The sequence below is a fragment of the Ursus arctos genome, unplaced genomic scaffold, assembly GCF_023065955.2.
Source record: "Ursus arctos isolate Adak ecotype North America unplaced genomic scaffold, UrsArc2.0 scaffold_1, whole genome shotgun sequence".
NCBI lineage: Eukaryota > Metazoa > Chordata > Mammalia > Carnivora > Ursidae > Ursus > Ursus arctos.
Genome location: NW_026622763.1, coordinates 67,617,856 through 67,635,896, shown reverse-complemented (window position 1 = coordinate 67,635,896; position 18,041 = coordinate 67,617,856). Strand labels below are relative to the sequence as shown.

Sequence of the window (18,041 nt, the reverse complement as noted above, 5' to 3'; positions counted from 1 at the left end):
AGTGGGACAATCAGAGAAATTCCAATTAGATGGAGATTAGTTAATAGGATTGTACCAATGTTAATTTGCTGGCTTTGGTAATTGTACTCTGCTTATGTAAGATATTAGAGAAAGCTGGATAAAGGGCAGATGAGACCTCTACTATTTTTGCAACTCTTTTGTAATTCTAAAATTATTTTAAAATAATTTTTAAAAACAAATTGGATAGAAATCTTTCATTTACAGAAGCGTCTTTAACTATTGAAATGTTAGCTTAAAATTCATCTGGATGGAAGTATGGATGATTGGGACCAAATGCTTAACTTTCATCTCAGATGTAAAAGCAAGGCTATTAGGATAGGAATCTTGTTTGGCATAGGTGAGGAGTGATGTGTTCTCTTGGCATCTTCAGGATGTATTGACCATGAAATGATATTTAAAATGTTCATAGTTGTAGGACACCTGGGTGGCTCAGTCAGTTAAGCAACCAACCCTTGATTTTGGCTCAGATCATGATCTCAGGGTCGTGAGATTAAGCCCCGCATCAGGTTCCACACTTAGAGCAGAGTCTGCTTGTCCCTTTCCCTTCCCCTCTGTCCCTTCCCTCCCTCCCTCCCTCCCTCCCTGTCTCTGTCACACACACACATACATAAATAAATAAATAAATAAATAAATCTTTAAAATGTTCATAGTTTCTTATATGTACAATTTTTCCCTTCAGAAGAAATGGCACAAACATGGGTTCCATCAGATTATCAAAGGGGTCCTTGATCTTAAAAAGGTTTAGAACTGCCAATTTCACCAGGCACTACAGTCCATTGAAAGCAGTCTCACCCCAAATCTCATATGTGAACCACCAATTTAAGACGTAGAATGTAACAAAATACATTAAACAATAAAATTATTTTGGACTTAATTTATGACAATTAGAGTTACGTTACTATAATCAGTGCTTCATGAGCATTACGAAGAATAAAAATGCTCCTTCTGTCACTAACATCAGCAAGTGTTCATTTAGTTGGTTGCAAGTAAAATGAAATGTTTTAAGTGAAATGAAAGACACATGGGAAACAAATTATATCTTGCTGGTGAAGACCGAGAAGTATTAGCTAATGAAGTTTTGAGTTTATAAAAGGCTACATGAGCGAGATTTTACTACATGTGGAATCTAGGAATTCGCGAATTTGTGAATTAATACAACCAGGAATGACTTCCCGGAGGTCAGTGCTGTTTTGTGGAGAAATTTGGGACAGTGTTGTTTTGGGGCCTCTTTTTCACAATTACTCAAATCAGAACGGCATTTCCGACCTTCAGTCTTCACAGACAAGAGGGTTGGTATAAACAATCACTTGCGATGTATCAATAAAGTTAAAGGTTCAAGTTAAATAATACGTTTATTCCATGTCTCCCATTTAAGAGGATAAGCCATTTGGGGTTTTTTCAGTCAGAGATTTTTCTTTGTAATTCTTTCCTACTTCTAGTTTTACTGTGAGGAGAGTCCATTTTGCAAAGGAAAAAGGAGGGGGGGAGAAGCAAAGGATTTAGTCTTTATTAGTTCATGAGACTAAGTGGATAAAACTGCAACCCTTCCAGGCAGTTTCCCGTAATTCCTGGATAAGAAGCAGAGCGGGAACAGGTGGGAAAAGGGTTCAGGAGGAATCAAGTACGATTTACTAATGGGCACAAAGACGGCCCCTTTCCTACTTATGTCAACAAGCTAGGGCTTATTATCAATGTAGACGTATCTAAGAAGGAATGCATTTCAAAAACCTTTTTAGCCCTCTCCCCACCCCAAAAAGGAGCATGGTGTGAGGAATGGTCTCTCAAGGTCTGTAAGATAGAGAGCTCCCTCCTGGGTTGCTTGGAGGTGATCTTTCCTGGCAAATGAACAGATAGGGACTTACTTTCAAGCTCTTCTGCAATGGCCGCATTTAGTCTCTTGTATCTTAAGACTTAAGGATGGGGATTGCAGCAGACTTGGCTTGCGGGACAGAGAGCTTCGCCTTGGAGAGGACTCTAAACCTCATCTCTTTTCCTTCACAGATCAGGGGGACAAGAACCACGCCCTAATGAATCAGGAAGTTTTGACTCTGCAAGAAATGCTTAACAGTCTTGACTTCAAGAGAAAGGTTAGCGAAGAATGTTAATTTAGCCTTTTGCCTATTTTTCTCCTTTTCCTATATCTGCTCCTACTGAAAAGACTCAAGCTCTTGGATTCATTCACTTCTATTTAAGCTGAATGAATAAATGGCAATGCTTCTAGGAAGAGTTTCATATTGTTTGCCATGCTTCTCTTCCTGAGTTTACAATGCTGGCCCTATCTAGAGTTTATTTATCTTGCTTATACACTACATTTACTGTAGCTACCATTAATTTCAAGGTGAACATTTTACCCAGCTTTTATTTGCCACTGTTTCAGACATGACCGTTTTAGTTTCTGTACTTAATATGCTGATATGGGTTCTACTACATGTATAATTAAAATATTACTTGGTGGCTGCTAAACTTTTATTAGAAAAGTCAATGTTCCAGTTTCCACTCTGAAAAATTACCTCATGCTAAGTAATTGCATAGATTTCAGGATAGTTCATTGACGACGCAACATATTCAATCTAACCTCCTTTCAAGGAGAGGAGAAAGCTTTTTCTGGCTCAATTAAATATTTTAAAAGAGGGGAAACATTTCTATCTCAACTTTCTATCTCTCCTTGAAAATAATGCAGTTGAAATTTGAGCAGTCACTGATAAATCAAGAGTTTATTTCTAAAAGTTCAGCTTCATTTTTTGTGCAGGAAATTGTGTGAGCACAAACAAATGTAAAATTTATTTTCACCTTACATTATAAACTTCAACAGTTAGAAATCGGATTTTTTTTTTAAGATTTTATTTATTTATTCATTCGACAGAGATAGAGACAGCCAGAGAGAGAGGGAACACAAGCAGGGGGAGTGGGAGAGGAAGAAGCAGGCTCATAGCGGAGGAGCCTGATGTGGGGCTCGATCCCATAACGCAGGGATCACGCCCTGAGCCGAAGGCAGACGCTTAACCGCTGTGCCACCCAGGTGCCCCAGAAATCGGATTTTAAACATACAAATATTTAATCCAAGATAAGCTTAATGCATTTATGCATAGTAAATCTATGCTATATGTTTTATGCATGCTATCTTATTCTACTTTAGAAATAAGATTTTAAGGACAGAAGGAACCTTGGAAATAATTTGGTCCAATCACCTCATTGTATAGATCAGAGGACCAAGTTCCAGCAAAGTTAAGTGGTTTATTCAAATTCACATGCCTTGTCACAAAACCAGGATAGGAATTCACATCTTCTAGTCCTTAGGTTTTTAAAAGTTAAACTTCTCCACTATGCCTCCCTCAATCCAGATAAAGTCCTAAAAAACTAACACAAAAAGGCTCAAATTTTAGTCACTACATTTTAGAATAAATGCATATATTTATAAGAATATAAATTTAATTTATGTCTTTTTAAAAAGCAGAGATATGGCTGTATGACTAGAAGATTCAGTATTGTCATAGGAGTATTCAAAGTATTTGAATTTGTACTAGATGATATTAAATGATATTATGAGATATTATGAGATTGTTAACTGTGATCGTGCTTCTTCCTTTATGACATTTTTTAATTATAATAATTTAATACTGAAAGTCCAAAAAGACAGTGCTATGGTAAATAGAAGATAGTATTTGATAAGATATTTGGTGAGAATTTTAACCAAACCTTTATCGCCGAGGTCAGACAAATCATTTCACAGGTTGGATTATGAGTGACTTTGGTTGTATCTCATGAAATCTTTTCAGTAGTCACCTTTGTTTTTAGGAAGCCCTCAGTAAGATGACACAAATTGTAAATGAAACGGACTTGTTAATGAACAGCATGCTGATGGAAGAGCTGCAGGACTGGAAGAGGAGGCAGCAGATTGCCTGCATCGGGGGGCCGCTCCACAATGGTCTCGACCAGCTGCAAAACTGGTAAAACGAATTGACTTTAGTTTCTAGTGAAAACCACAGGAAGTACAAAACTTCAGTGTCGCTCAGCCAGAGAAGGCAGGCTCAGACCAAAACATAAATTCATTCAACTTATTGATGGTTTATTAGTAGCTGGGAATTCTACAGTTGAGAACAAATAGATGCATATGTATTTTTACTTTTATTCCCTTGAGGCCCAAAAAAAGCATCTGTAGAAATCTATAGAATGCATAAGAATTGCTTAATTCTCTCATATAATATATTAACTTTAAAAGACTCAAATGAATTTTTGAAAGCAGCAATGAATACAACTTTCTATAAGGACGTAAGAAGTACTAGCTTCAAAAGCTTGAGAAAAGATATCTCAGTTTTTAGAAGTGTATCTTAAGTCAGAGTTAAACATTAGTTTTGTGTTTTCAACAGAGTGGTTTATTTTGGTATTTAAATGGAAAATCTTAAATGACTACTACAGCTGACATCCCCTATGCACACATATATGCAATCACATACGGATACTATCCTTTGTATTACAAGAAAAAATGTCGATAGGGTTTTCCTCATCAATGCAAAATAAAAGTATCTGATTGAAAGAACATTTGGAAAAAAATAATGAGAAAGAAGGAAAACATTCAGTTGCAATCTAAAATTGCTTTCAAAGGGTACAATTCAGTATGATGGAAATATGTCCTAATGGTGGCCACTTGCAGTAAAGCTCTGGCCTGCCAGGCCTACTTCTCAAGAACAGTAAGGAATTGGGCTCTTTTTAAAACCTACTAATTGTCCGTGGGGAGATGCTCTGATTCCCTAACCTCACTGTAACAATAAACAGTAATGTACACAATAAAAATAATATAATAAAAATAATAAACAACAAAAGAAGCGATCGAGAACTTAGCAGATAAGGGTGCTTATACCAAAATCAGTGGGGGGTGGACGGATCTTTCCACAGCACTATGTGGGGAGTAAACTTTTAAGTAGAAAGAGCTGCTGTCAGGGCCACGTGGACTTACCAAGCCTGTCCAGACATCCTGCCTCCTCTCTAGTTTAACGGTCCCTTGGGTGTCTGTTTCAGACTGTCTTTTCCCTAGACTTTGGGCCCAAGCTCCTGCCTCCATTTCCAAGGTGAGATCACCACGTAGTTAGTAAAACTCTAAGCCCATACCTTTCTCCAGACAGATCATTTTTGGCTAATAGTTAGGATTTGTAAAAAACATATTGGGGGAGGGAGCCCATTTCATATTGGCTTTTTTCTTTAGTATTCTTACACATAACATTCTTCTTATCACGTATCTTTAAAGTTTTAAATTTTCTCTTTCTTTACCCATTAATGAGTACCATATTCTTAATATCCAAATGTTTAACAGATTTTTAAACAAACGTTAAAAGAGATTCGGTTCCTGATGTTGATGAAATTTTATAAATGATGTCTATAACTACATATAATTGACAAAACACTGAAAACATTTTCCATGTGTCATGCATCTTAGAGGAAAAAGAGGATTAGGGAAATAAACATAAAGAACTCCCACTACCTTTAATGGAATTAAGTGAACGATTGTGTTAGTTGAATAATTATTTAATAATTTATTGCTCCCTGAAGTGGTTAACAGCTAAAATGGTAGATTGTTAAGTGGGAAAACTATCTGCTGATTTTCATTTGTTGTTCGATAGCTTTACACTATTGGCAGAAAGTCTGTTCCAACTCAGAAGGCAATTGGAGAAATTAGAGGAACAATCTACTAAAATGACATATGAAGGGGACCCCATCCCCATGCAAAGAGCACATCTGCTAGAAAGAGTCACCTTCTTGATCTACAACCTTTTTAAGAAGTAAGTAAATTTAAATGTGTCATGGCAGCTTCAGTCCTGTGGAGTTGTAAGGACACCCCGGCTGGGGTTTTGGTGTTAAGGTCAAGGAAGGTAGGGAAGTGTTTTTTTTTTTTTAAAGATTTTATTTATTCATTTGACAGAGATAGAGACAGCCAGCGAGAGAGGGAACACAAGCAGGGGGAGTGGGAAAAAAAAAACAGGCCTCCAGCGGAGGAGCCCAACGTGGGGCTCGATCCCAGAAATCTGGGATCACGCCCTGAGCCGAAGGCAGACGCTTAAGCTTAACGATTGAGCCACCCAGGCGCCCCAGGTAGGGAAGTGTTAAACAGTGAGCCTCAGGGTAAAGTGAATAAAGCTCCAGAGAGTTCCAGAAACATTTCTGCTCTTCACTATTTATTCAGCACTTCTCCCAAAAACTGACTCAGTTTTCTGTGAGCCAACCACAGTATCCAGCTGAAGTTCATTTTTCACATTTTAGAAAAGAAGATTTTGACAATTTCTTCTTAAGTACATATCCAAGAAATGAAGGGCAGAGGCCATGTTTATATGTATAAGCTCAGCTAAAGAAAAAAATCCCACTAATATGTATCGGAAATTCTAATATCCAGCTCAATGATGGCATGAAATTAACTTTTTACTCTATGTTTAGTATGATAAAAATAGGCTTTTATTCTCAAGTATAATAATTAAGAATTATTTACTGTTGTTATTTAAGGGACAGTCTTTAGGCATTTTTTTCCAATCGTTAGGCATTTTTTCCATCTCCTGGTAATTTTTTATGAGAAGTCTTTGGAAAGATTTGAGCTTAACGGAGGTTTGAATGTCTTGTAAATGTAGAAAATTTGGATTTTTTAAGAGGACGGCATCCTGTTTCTCTGTGGTTTTCAGCCTGTCGATATTTTCAATGCTTTCAAATGACGTGCTTTATTTCCTTTTAATCTAGCTCATTTGTGGTTGAACGACAGCCATGCATGCCAACCCACCCCCAGAGACCGATGGTACTTAAAACTCTTATCCAGTTCACTGTAAAGCTAAGGTAGGCCCAATGTGCTCTGTCTTTTCCATTGTTTGTGGAGCCATAGCCGTTGTTTAAATAAGACTAATTTCTCTCGTAGTGCCTTTCATTCAACTCTTCTGTATTAAGCATCTCCTGTATGCCAGCACTGAGTTATGGTAGATACCCTCAGAAATGTTAATATGAGGGCCCTGCTTATAAAGAATATGACAGTAAAGATGAAGACCTGAGGGATGTTAGCATGAAAGGATGGAATCACAGTATTGGGCATCATGGGATCAACTGCTGAAAAGATTAACTTGGGAGAAGACTAAAGAGTCTAGAGAAATCTTGTGGTCCCTTTGAGGAAGGACCTTCTGGGAGGAGCAGAGAGAGGAAGGAGAGTGGGATTGTAGGAGAACAAGATTAAAGAAATAATGACTTCCTGGGTCTGTTTTGCAAGTGTGTAAAGCAGGGAGTGGTAGAATTGGGGACAGAATATGGAAGCCTTTGAATATCTTACCCAGGAAATAATAGTGGTATATTTTTCCCCGTGATGGCCTGGAAGTAGCTTTTAGGATTTTCCATGAAAACTCTCAGTGCTGTAATTTCCAATATATCCTTACTATGTACCAGATTTAAAGACATATGACTTTTGTGTTATTGTTGCTTTGTCTATGCATTTGATCCTTTCCATTAGCCTGAGTAACCAAAATGTATCATTTTCCCTAATGACACTTAAAATCATGAATTTGAGCTTCAACTTCCAAAGATTTTCGTCATGCATCAATCTCCAAGGCCCCCAAGCTTTAAATTCCTAATCACTAACTCACCTCTGACTAGGACAAGAGGTGAAGATGCCAAGGAAGATAATGATTTAGGGCCCCATGATAGGTTCCCTGATCCCATATCACTATCAGAACTTTATTTTTATTTTATTTTATTCCTTTCCATTTTATTGAGATGTAATTGACATAAGGCACTATAGAAGTTTAAGCTGTATAGCATAATGACTTGGCTTACATAAACTGCAAAACGATTACTACAAAAAGTTTAGTTAACACCCGTCACCTCAGAACTCCATTTTTAAAGGGAAAGCATTTTTCTTCAGTATGCATTTTAAATACATTACTTGAAATTCTTAATCGTTTCCTTTGTGTGAAATTTGCAGCAAGACTTAAGAACCAAGAACAAAAGCCAGAGGCCAGCTTCTCTCTCTTTTTTTTTTTGATGTAGAGTTCCATGATTCATTACTTGCGTATAACACCCAGTGCACCATGCAATACGTGCCCTCCTTACTACCCATCACCAGCCTATCCCATGTTCTCTTTTAAAATTTCATGGTTTTCAAGAGTTGTTCATTCTTCATCCCCACATCTCTATATAACCCAGAAGATAGTAACACTAAAGGGAAGTAGGTTAGAGGGGTGATGGGCATTCTCCTTTTCCCTGAGGCACCCCCATAGATGATATGGTAAGTCTAGGATACTCTCTAGGACAAAAAGGGAGATGAGTAGAAATTGCTCAGTCAAGAGTTCCGAGTGGAAGAGACCCCCAACTGGGCATCACCTTGCATGTTGTTTGAACTGATGACCAGGGGCATTGACCATTAGTCCCTGATTTGAGTGTTCCCGCTTTCCTCTTCCACCTGTCAGTTGGGCCCCCGTCCTTCCTCTCTGTACCCTGATCTCCACTGTCTTGATAGATGATCCTTCACTTGTTATTCAGGACTTTCCCTAAAACCCCTCCCTAACATAGTGTTCCATCTCCTATTTCAGAGGAAGGGGTGATACGGGATTCCCTATAGTCATCAGCATCTTCCAGTGAATCAGATCCTGAAGTATGATCCTTCTTGCCTATTTCACGTGGTCATCCCTCACTAGCCCAATGTATTATTCGATGTACATCAACTGAAAATACTTTGCAAATGTTTGTCAATATGATATTAAGTGGCTGGTGTCAATATCAGTAACATGACAAACTAAAGAATTGGACATTTTTATTTTTAATTTTTATTTTAATTCCAGGATATTTAGTATATAGTGTTATATTAGTTTCAGGTGTGCAATATAGTAATTCAACAATGAATTGATTATTTTTAAAACACACTAACATATAACTAGAGATGAGCTAAATTTGATTTACATATATGACATAAATATATTTAAATATTTAAATATAAAAAGACTTTTAGCACTTTTCATTTTTGCCTCTGATTCTTTGTTTATGTGTCTTTCCAGACTACTAATAAAATTGCCAGAACTAAACTATCAAGTAAAGGTGAAAGCATCAATTGACAAGTAAGTTTCTAATTTCATTTTGAAACATGAAAATGTGAGACTTTTAGAAAGAACTTTCCTCATTTTATAGAATAATTTCAAACTTTTAAATGTATTTCTCTGACATTACATATCAATGTACTTCAAATATTTGACTTTGAAGTTCAAACATTTAATAGAACTCCAATGAAGACTTACTTTAGAAAATTTTACTATAAAGTCTTGAAATGAAAATTTATGACTATATTATACCATCCTCTAAAGTATCAAAGAAAGTTTTTACTACATCTATAAAATAGCTCATTTTTTAAGGAATCTTCTTGGTTTTACAGGAATGTTTCAACTCTAAGGTAAGAAATTTATTTTAGATTTTTTTTTTGCTGTTCTCATAAATATATTTTACCTGAGACCATGTAAATAGCTAAGATTTTCCCTCTAGCAATCGAAGATTTGTCCTTTGTGGAACTCACGTCAAAGCCATGTCCATTGAAGAATCTTCTAATGGAAGTCTCTCGGTAGAATTTCGACATTTGGTGAGTTCAGTTACACAAGCTTCTCTTCCTCCCCAAATCAGATACATCTTTATGACTAGGCCTTATAAGTCAATGTACTTTGGGTTTGGGGGGTTTCTTATATGAGATTAAGGGCCATATTAAGAAACAAAGCATGCCATCATTGAAGAATTAAAAAATGTCAGAAAGAACACAGAACCTTAACTCAGAAGTCTGAGTTCTCAACAATGGTGATATGGTACCTAAATATGGATGGCAATTGGTCAATATATTTTGATAATGATGACAGAGATAATTGGTCTTATAATGGATAGACATTCCTGATTTTATTTTTTAAATCTCCCCAAGAAATGATATCCAGCAACAACATGTCTGGCCGAAGGTGCTTTCATTTTCGGAGTAGCTTGAGGAAGTAGGATGTTCCTGGGTATGGCAGTTGCACACAGTTCGCTTTGGCATGTCTAGAAAGCTTCTGACCCAGCCTCACCCTGTTGCTTCTTGTTTTTACCACTTCCTCTTAACCTAGAGTTCTCCTCCTGCTTTCTTTCTAATTCTTTGTATAGTTCTTAGATTCCCAAAGGCTCTACCGCTTTCGTGCCAGATGCATGTTACTCGTGGTTTATTAACACTTAGGAAGTACCTCACCTGAGTGTTGGGGCACCACCGAATCAGCCTCAAAGGGTCTTTCTAAAAGATAAAAATTACGTTTATAGATACCTGTGTATACAAATTTATGCTGGTTTTTGGTTTTGATTTTGTTTTTGTTTGATCTTTAGTATTGAAGAGTACATTTCTTTTTAACTGAATCCCTCCAGTGTGAGACTGAAAAATGAAGTGTAATGACAAGTCATGTGTTATACATCCTTATAACTAGTGCTCTTTTTGCTTACGTTCAATTTCTATCCTTAAGAAATTTTCAGTAATGGACAATGTTTGCTAATAAGTAAAGCTGTAAGAGACCTTAACTTAGAGATGTCTGTCTCTCAAAAAAAGTCATGTGGAAGAGAACAAGGAACATACCAAAAAGTGGTTTAGGTCTTTCTTCCAGCAGGTATAATATATAAATTAACAAAACCTTACTTTTTATGGTCCTGATCTAGTTGCAAAGCATTTTTAAATATATTATCTTTTGCATAATAACTTTAATTGCTTTTTAATACAAAACTAAAGGTAGAAAGTCCGAGAGGCAAACATTTAAAAATTAAAAATCACCCGTATCTCATTACCTTGTAACACTATTAACTACTTTTGTTTTCATTATATTATACATACATGTATATGGACTTTTTAAGTGGAATCAGATTGTACACACTATATAAATTGTTGTCTGCCTTTCTCTTTAAGTTAAGTAGGCCATATCCTGAACATTTTTGTGTCACTAAGCCTCTAGTGACATGTAGTGGCTTCCTGTGCCGTAGGGCACACTGTCCCGTCATTTCTTTTCCCAGCGCTCAGTGTTGGACTTGGTTTCACAGGGGTTGAGAATCATCACAGCTTAGCTCAGATGCTACTTTCCAGGTACAAAGGAGTGCTCAGTAGATTTTAAAACATCCCAGCGTGATTTCCTCTTTCCAGACTGTTGGCTGAAAAACATAGTGGTAAGAGTCTACCAACTTGTTCACTTACCTCAGTGAAAGTTTCTAAAGTGGTGTCCCATGAGATGAAATAGAGAGCTGCTTTCTGTCGAATCTGGGCGACTGTGCTGGGTTTCCAAGAATTAGAAGACATCTGGGTTACTGTTCTAAAAGGCAAAGTTATGGCCAAGAAAATCACTGCCATAGTGTGACCAGCTTGATATTTAGTTGATAATGCTTCTCCGTCTAAACACTGTTGTTCTTTTTCTTGCAAAGCAACCAAAGGAAATGAAGTCCAGCGCTGGAGGCAAAGGAAATGAGGTACAAAATGCTTTCTACAAGATACTTTTTAAAAGAAATAACCTTATAATCTCTTATTTTTACAAAGCTTTTAAACTGCCCTTTATAATTTTATGTAAAGTCAAATTTGTGTTTCTCTGGTTACAAATTAAAACTTGATAATTGCAGACAGTATAAGAAATTTTGTCTTAAAAAGGAGAAAACAGAAATTGCATATGGTAACACCCTCTTTTTTTTTAAAAGAATTTCTGTATTTATTCATGAGAGACAGAGATAGAGGGAGGCAAGGCAGAGATAGAAGCAGGCTCCCCCCTCCCAGCAGGGAGCCTGATGTGGGACTCAATCCCAGGACCCCGGGATCACGACCCAAGCCCAAGGCAGACGCTCAGTCGACTGAGCCACCCAGGCACCCTAATAACACCCTCTTAAAAGAACAACTATTAACCTTTTGGTTCACATCATTGTAGACCTGTATCTATGTATATATTACTTATAAAGATATATATACACACATTGTTTCATAACCTGCTTTTTTCCGCACATAACAATGTAAGGTGAACAGCTTTCCATAACCTAATCCCCCTGGAGAGCAGGACTGAAAGTGGTTGCTCTGTATTGCGTTTTATAGGTGTGCCATAACGTCTTTAGTCGGTCCTCCACTATTACGGATACCTTAAAATCACTCATTTTCCACAGAGAAGAGGCAAGTCTCAAACTTCATGACATACGATGTGTAAATCTCAGGTGAAAACCAGTCCTATTAATTTATGGTATCAATCCTTGCCCTTATATGTAAGGTTTGCATTCCACTGGGTGAATTGATTCACAGCACAAACTGATGCGGTCCAAGTGTTTGCACTTGAGTCAGTAACTGATAGAGCGGTCAGATCCTGGATTGGAAGTGGCCTTGGAGATCATCTGTTTAGTTGGCCTAGATGCTAGGGCATGTGTCTATGCTTTACATATTTGGAATTAGAAAACCTGGATTTGAGTCTATTCTAACAGTGACTGAAAATATGATCCTTTGCAAATGATCTGATCGAGAAATATTGCATGTTTTTCCTCTAACGGATCAAGGTAGTAATGCCCAAAGCGCTCTGCTCAGAGATGCTGTGTATGTAAGCTCATCTACACAGCGCTGTCATAAAGCAGGGAAACTTAGTGCTGGTGTGGTTGGTATGGATTCAGTCTCCTGGCTTTAGAGTCACAGCTTCTAAGAGAAATCTCTTTGAATTATTTGGAAGGAAAATTTTGCACTTCAAAAATCCAGCATTCAGCTGCAATCAATCTAACCCTCCCCACAAAACCACAAAGATTGACCCCAACAGGTTTAATGCTCTGCATTTTCCCTTCCAAGAATTCTTCATTCCTTTAATTGTGTCTTAAAGAGCATTTGCCAGATATCACAGCCACACCAAAGATGAGCTAAGCTTTCCTCCCAGGGTAGAGCCTTGGCTTAGGGAAGAGCTGCAAACAGGTCTCTACCACCCAGATATCACAGAAGCAGAGCTTTTGAGTTTAAGGATATTCTAATAAACCAGATAAGTAGGATTTATTGTTCCCACCTCATAGAAATCCATAAAGATTTTCCAAAATTCCTAATTGAAACATTAGCACATTTTAAGTAAAAAGTCATTTCATGCATCTCCCTGGAATTTCGGCCAGAGTTACAAACATTTCATGCAGTGTATCATCCCTGAACAGTATTTGTTAGGTCTGAATAGACTAAATACAATGCTTCTGAACTTTTCTTAAGTAAAACAGTTGAAATGGGAATAAATCTAAATAGCTCAACTCTCCAATACATTGTCATCTTTATAAATGTAAAATCAAAGCCTTTACTTGGGTTTCCCTAGAGTAGAAATCTACAAAAATAATCTTCTCCTATATAATAACCAAGCAATGTCTTATTAACACTGTCTACTTATATACTTTGAATGTATGTCCTCTTATTTTCTGATTAATAACAAAATGGTGCAGTCACGCCAGAATGATTTTATTCTTCCCCACCCCCAAGTTTGCTAGCTCCGTTTTATTTTAAGCTATTCCTCGAGCTCCCCCTGATGATAGAATTGTAATATGACACCTAGGGACATTGAAAACACACCACAGACCGGAAGGTTGTTTCATGTGCTGCAGGAACTATTGTAAAGTCACAAAACATATGAAGAGGGCTCAGAAAGATGAACAGAGGAATCAGGAGCTTGGCCAGGCAGTAGGAATGATCAAAAGAAGTCAGGAAAAAGCTTGGGGGAAGATCTAGCGATAAAGTGGACTTCATAAAGTCATAGTGTCAGAGATGGTAGTAACCAAAATGTCAGGAAAATAGGAAGCTAGGATATGATACCTCATTTTCGGATTTCATGTAGTGGTTGTTGCTTATCTGTGAGCACCCGCAGCGGAAGTTCACAGCCAGATGAGAATGCATTTAACAAATCCTCCCGTGGCATTTACTGCATCCTGGGCACTGAGAGCTTCACTGACATTGATTTATGTAATTCTTGTGACAAAGCTATGAACTAGTTACTATTAGTGTGCTTATTTTAGGTAGGGAAACTGAGGCACAGAGTGGTCAGGCCAAGATTCAGACCACGGTAGTCTGGCTCCCACCTCCATGCTCTTGGCCACTATGCCATGCTGCGTCTGGGAATCATAAAGCCTGCGCTGGGAGTAGTGCTGACCTCCTGCCCCTCACCTCAGCACGCTCCCTGCACTTGCTGGGATTCCTAGAAGGAAGATCTTTCTGAGTAGCATCTCATCCTTTCTCCTGTACTCTAGCTGCCGCTCTTATTCTTCTCACTTTGTCCACCCACTCAGAAATCCCATAGCTATCTTGCACCAGAATCCTTACAAAGTGTAGAAGAAATTTAAAATAATGCTTTCTCAGGAAATGTTGTTGACCTCTCCCTTATCTCCTCCATGTATCAGTTGGAGATTGGAAATAGCACTGTGTTGGGGTCTGGCTCTTACAGGCAGCTGACCTTGTGCAAGCCACTTACCCTCACTAGCTCCCACTTTCTTATCTGTAAAATGGGGATCAGGTTGACGCGCACTTACGCGGTTGTTAAGAGGACCGAAGGAGATGGTACGTGGGAGAGTCTGCGCTGTGCTGTGCAGATGTCCGCTATGGCTCTTCCTGATCAGCTTCCAGGGCTGCCCCTTTGTAAAGAACACATATTTACACAGGTGGAGAAATATCTGTAAAGATGGTACCTGACTTAGGACAAACTGCTGATCCTTCTTCTCTACCCACCTGCCAAAGTGCTTGGCTAGAGATGTTCCCCCTCAGGGGCCCCTGAGCACATCCTTCTCTGGCTCCAGGTCCCTAAGACCTCAAAGCACCGTGTATGTATGCCCTTTTTATAGGATCACATGTCTTAGGTTCCTACTACCACCGCACCTGCGCCCCCATCCGACACACACACACACACACACACACACACACACACACACACACATTGGGCCCCTCAGTTCTGCTTTTGTGGTTGTCAAAACTTGGACTGGATACTTACTAAATGATTGAGAACATATCAAGATACCATGAATGATAGTTTCCCTAGGGGCACCATTCAAAATCTCCCTAGCACCCATGGCTGTTTGACTCACATTATCCAAAAAGAGGTGGTGAGTCAGGATGTGCAGGGGGTCCTGGCTGTAGGACGGGATAAAGGGAGGAAGTTGCATTAGACATATACTCTTCCAGAACAACCAAAGAGGTACCTTAGGAGCCATCTCTGGATTTGGGGGTTGGGGGTGAAAGGTGGAGCTCTGGGATCCCCAGCCTTGTTTCAGTCAAGATAGCTCTATTTTATATATTTTACAGATCGGAACCCAGGCGGTGAAATTCTTTTCAAGAATATGTTTCAAGATTAAAAACATTTGAAAACCATTGGATTTAGACAGTTTCTAAAGCTTTTTTGACTAAGGTTCTGTAATCTGCAAAAGTGTAACATAGAGTACGGTCTTTACTTTTTTGTAAAAAAATGAATTTAATTCTAATAATTTGCTTTGCAATTTCACAACGCCCCATGGGAAATCTGTCGACGTGCTGTAACCAAATCAAGGTTAGCTGCTACTGCCTCTTTCTCCCACCTTCGTTCTTTCCTTGAAAGAGCCACCCCGAAGACACAATTCCATCACCTAGCGAACGGCCAAACTTGGAAGGCATCAGGTTGTCCCTGTAAAATAAGCATTCTCAGGAAGCAGGCTTTCCCAGAGGTCCTTCTCTGGCAAAAAGCTGGCTAGAGAGTCATTCTTGAAATGTGGAAACTGTTTGAGCAGGCAAGCTGGTATTGCAGCCTCTCAAGTCTGCTCTTTGTCAGTGGGCTTTAACTGATAAATGACAATTCTCGCCACAGACTGAGGTGGTAGGTAATTTTGTTTATGTGGTGGAAAGTCATGAAGCACAAAGAAGCTATTAGTAAAGCCTGGGTGACTTGAGCTTCATTGAACAAAATAGCCAAACAGATGTTCTTTCAAGGTTCACCGTTCTCAAGCACAGACCTACTACTCACGTGCCAACTAGCCCAGGCGTTTTCATGGAAAGTTGATTTCCTTCTGAACAATTTAAGTAGTGGTAACACTTTTTAAAAGAGATGTTGATACAAGAATAACACTAAAACTGTAGACTTTTTATGGGACTCCCTCCATGTAGTCCCCTTATTTTATGGGCTGAGAATTAGTTGTCCTACTCCGTTTATTCCTATGACTCTGTGATTGAGGTATATCTCTCATGTGATTGCACCATTATCTCCCCCTTTATCATTGGTTCCCAGCATCTAACCCAGTGTCTAGCACATGCTAGGTATTCAACAAATATTCACTAAGTGAATGGGTTATTGTTAATTATTGTCTATTCCACGTAGTCTTCCCCGTGCAACATTATCGTAGATTATGGCTTGTTAAGAGATGAGCAAGGAGGGGCGCTCTGGTGATTAAGTGTCTGACTCTTGACTTCGGTCAGGTCATGATCTCAGGGTCCCAGGATCCAGCCCTGCTCAGGGCTCTGTGCTCAGCGGGAAGTCTGCTTGTCCCTCTCCCTCTGCTTCTCCCCCCCTTATGTGCTCTCTCTCTCCCAAATAAATAAATAAAATCTTTTTTTAAAAAAGAGGTGAGCAAAGAATTTAGATGAAAATTAGTCTTATCCCGTCATATTTTAACAGGGGTTTCCTTTGAAGTCAAAAGCCATAATGATTTGTTAACATATTCTAGATTTCCAGGGTGTATTATTAGGCATTGAGCAGAGGGGGAAAAAAAGAATATGGTGACATCTATACCTACCTTTCAAAGGTTGTGTATTTTCTTTTCCAGGAGCCTGGTCAAGTAGTTCTGCCAGTTTTCCAGTTTCTTAGCAGATTATCCAATGTGTGCTTTTCTTTACAATTACAATGAAGTCAATCCATTTACATTATTCGGTGCCATATAATAAAAATATCATAAATATGGATATTTTAAATCCATAATCATCTCAGATGATTAGAATGGCTTTTAAACACAGCTATTAATGGCGCATCTTATCTATGATGTTTTCCCCACTCTATAAAGAATGGATCCTGGGACTGTGAAATTGAATAGTGTCCCTGGCTTGGACTACACTGATAAAGTAGTAAGGTCTATGACTGATGGCCATGTGAGCTTTGAAAGTTAATGACGCTTCCTTTTCTCAGAGCCGCTTTTCTCCAGGCATGTGTATTACATGTCAGCTGCCTCGCTGGATTTCATTCTAAACGTGCCTCACAACTGCATCAGGGGTTTAAGTAATCATTGGATATTAGTTTGGGGGTTGCCTGGGTGGCTCAGTTGGTTAAGTGTCTGACTTCAACTCAGGTCATGATCTTGGGGTCCTGGGATCCAGCCCTGCATCAGGCTCCATGCTGAGTGGGGAGTCTGCTTGAAGATTCTCTCCCTCTGCCCCTCCCCTGCTCTCTCATTCTCTCTTTCTCTCTCTCTCAAATACATGAATAAAAAATCTTAAAAAAGAAATTAGTTTGAGTCACTGAGGAAACCTCTCACCATCCACATTCCAATTGAGTAAAGTGATAACTAAAGCATGTAGTCGTTTTCCAAAGTCAATGGACAACTCTGAGTGTCATTGCTCTGTCTATGGAGTCCTGGTTTCTCACACTTTCGATGGTGAACCCACAGGTGCCATAACACAAAGATCTAGTGAATCCAGCTACTTCAAGTCAGTGTAAGGTACCAACAGTGACCCAACCCAAGGGAGAGAGGAGTCTTTAATTCTGTACTTCCTTCTTAGTAACAAATCCTAAGTTTAACATTCCTCATTGTCAATAAAGTCTTCCTCATGCAATTGTCCTTCATATCATATTGGAACTGTTTCTGTGATTTGAAATTTAATACAGGTAGATTCCAACTTGTTATTAATACATATTCAATATTAGATCATTTCTCCCAGAGCTGACTCTGCCACACCCAATGCCATCCTGACTTTTTCCTCTTCTGTTTACAGCTTCCCACAGGGTTTATTTTTTAACATTGTCTAAGCCTTCAGGGCACCTGGGTGGCTCAGTTGGTTAAATGTCCAGCTCTTGATTTCAGGTCTTGATCTCAGGGTTGTGAGTTCAAGC

At 38.6% G+C, this 18,041-nt stretch overlaps 1 protein-coding gene across 2 annotated transcripts in view; it reads left to right on the top strand.

The window, feature by feature from the left end:
* STAT4 (signal transducer and activator of transcription 4) overlaps positions 1-18,041 on the top strand; it is an 87,064-nt gene that overhangs the window by 56,326 nt on the left and 12,697 nt on the right. For both annotated transcript variants that reach the window (XM_026492300.4, XM_057303602.1), the window contains exons 7-14: positions 2,023-2,108; positions 3,817-3,968; positions 5,637-5,795; positions 6,739-6,831; positions 9,030-9,089; positions 9,401-9,418; positions 9,508-9,601; positions 11,431-11,475. In XM_026492300.4, the coding sequence (XP_026348085.1) occupies positions 2,023-2,108; positions 3,817-3,968; positions 5,637-5,795; positions 6,739-6,831; positions 9,030-9,089; positions 9,401-9,418; positions 9,508-9,601; positions 11,431-11,475 (707 nt within the window). The remainder of the gene's footprint in view (positions 1-2,022; positions 2,109-3,816; positions 3,969-5,636; positions 5,796-6,738; positions 6,832-9,029; positions 9,090-9,400; positions 9,419-9,507; positions 9,602-11,430; positions 11,476-18,041) is intronic.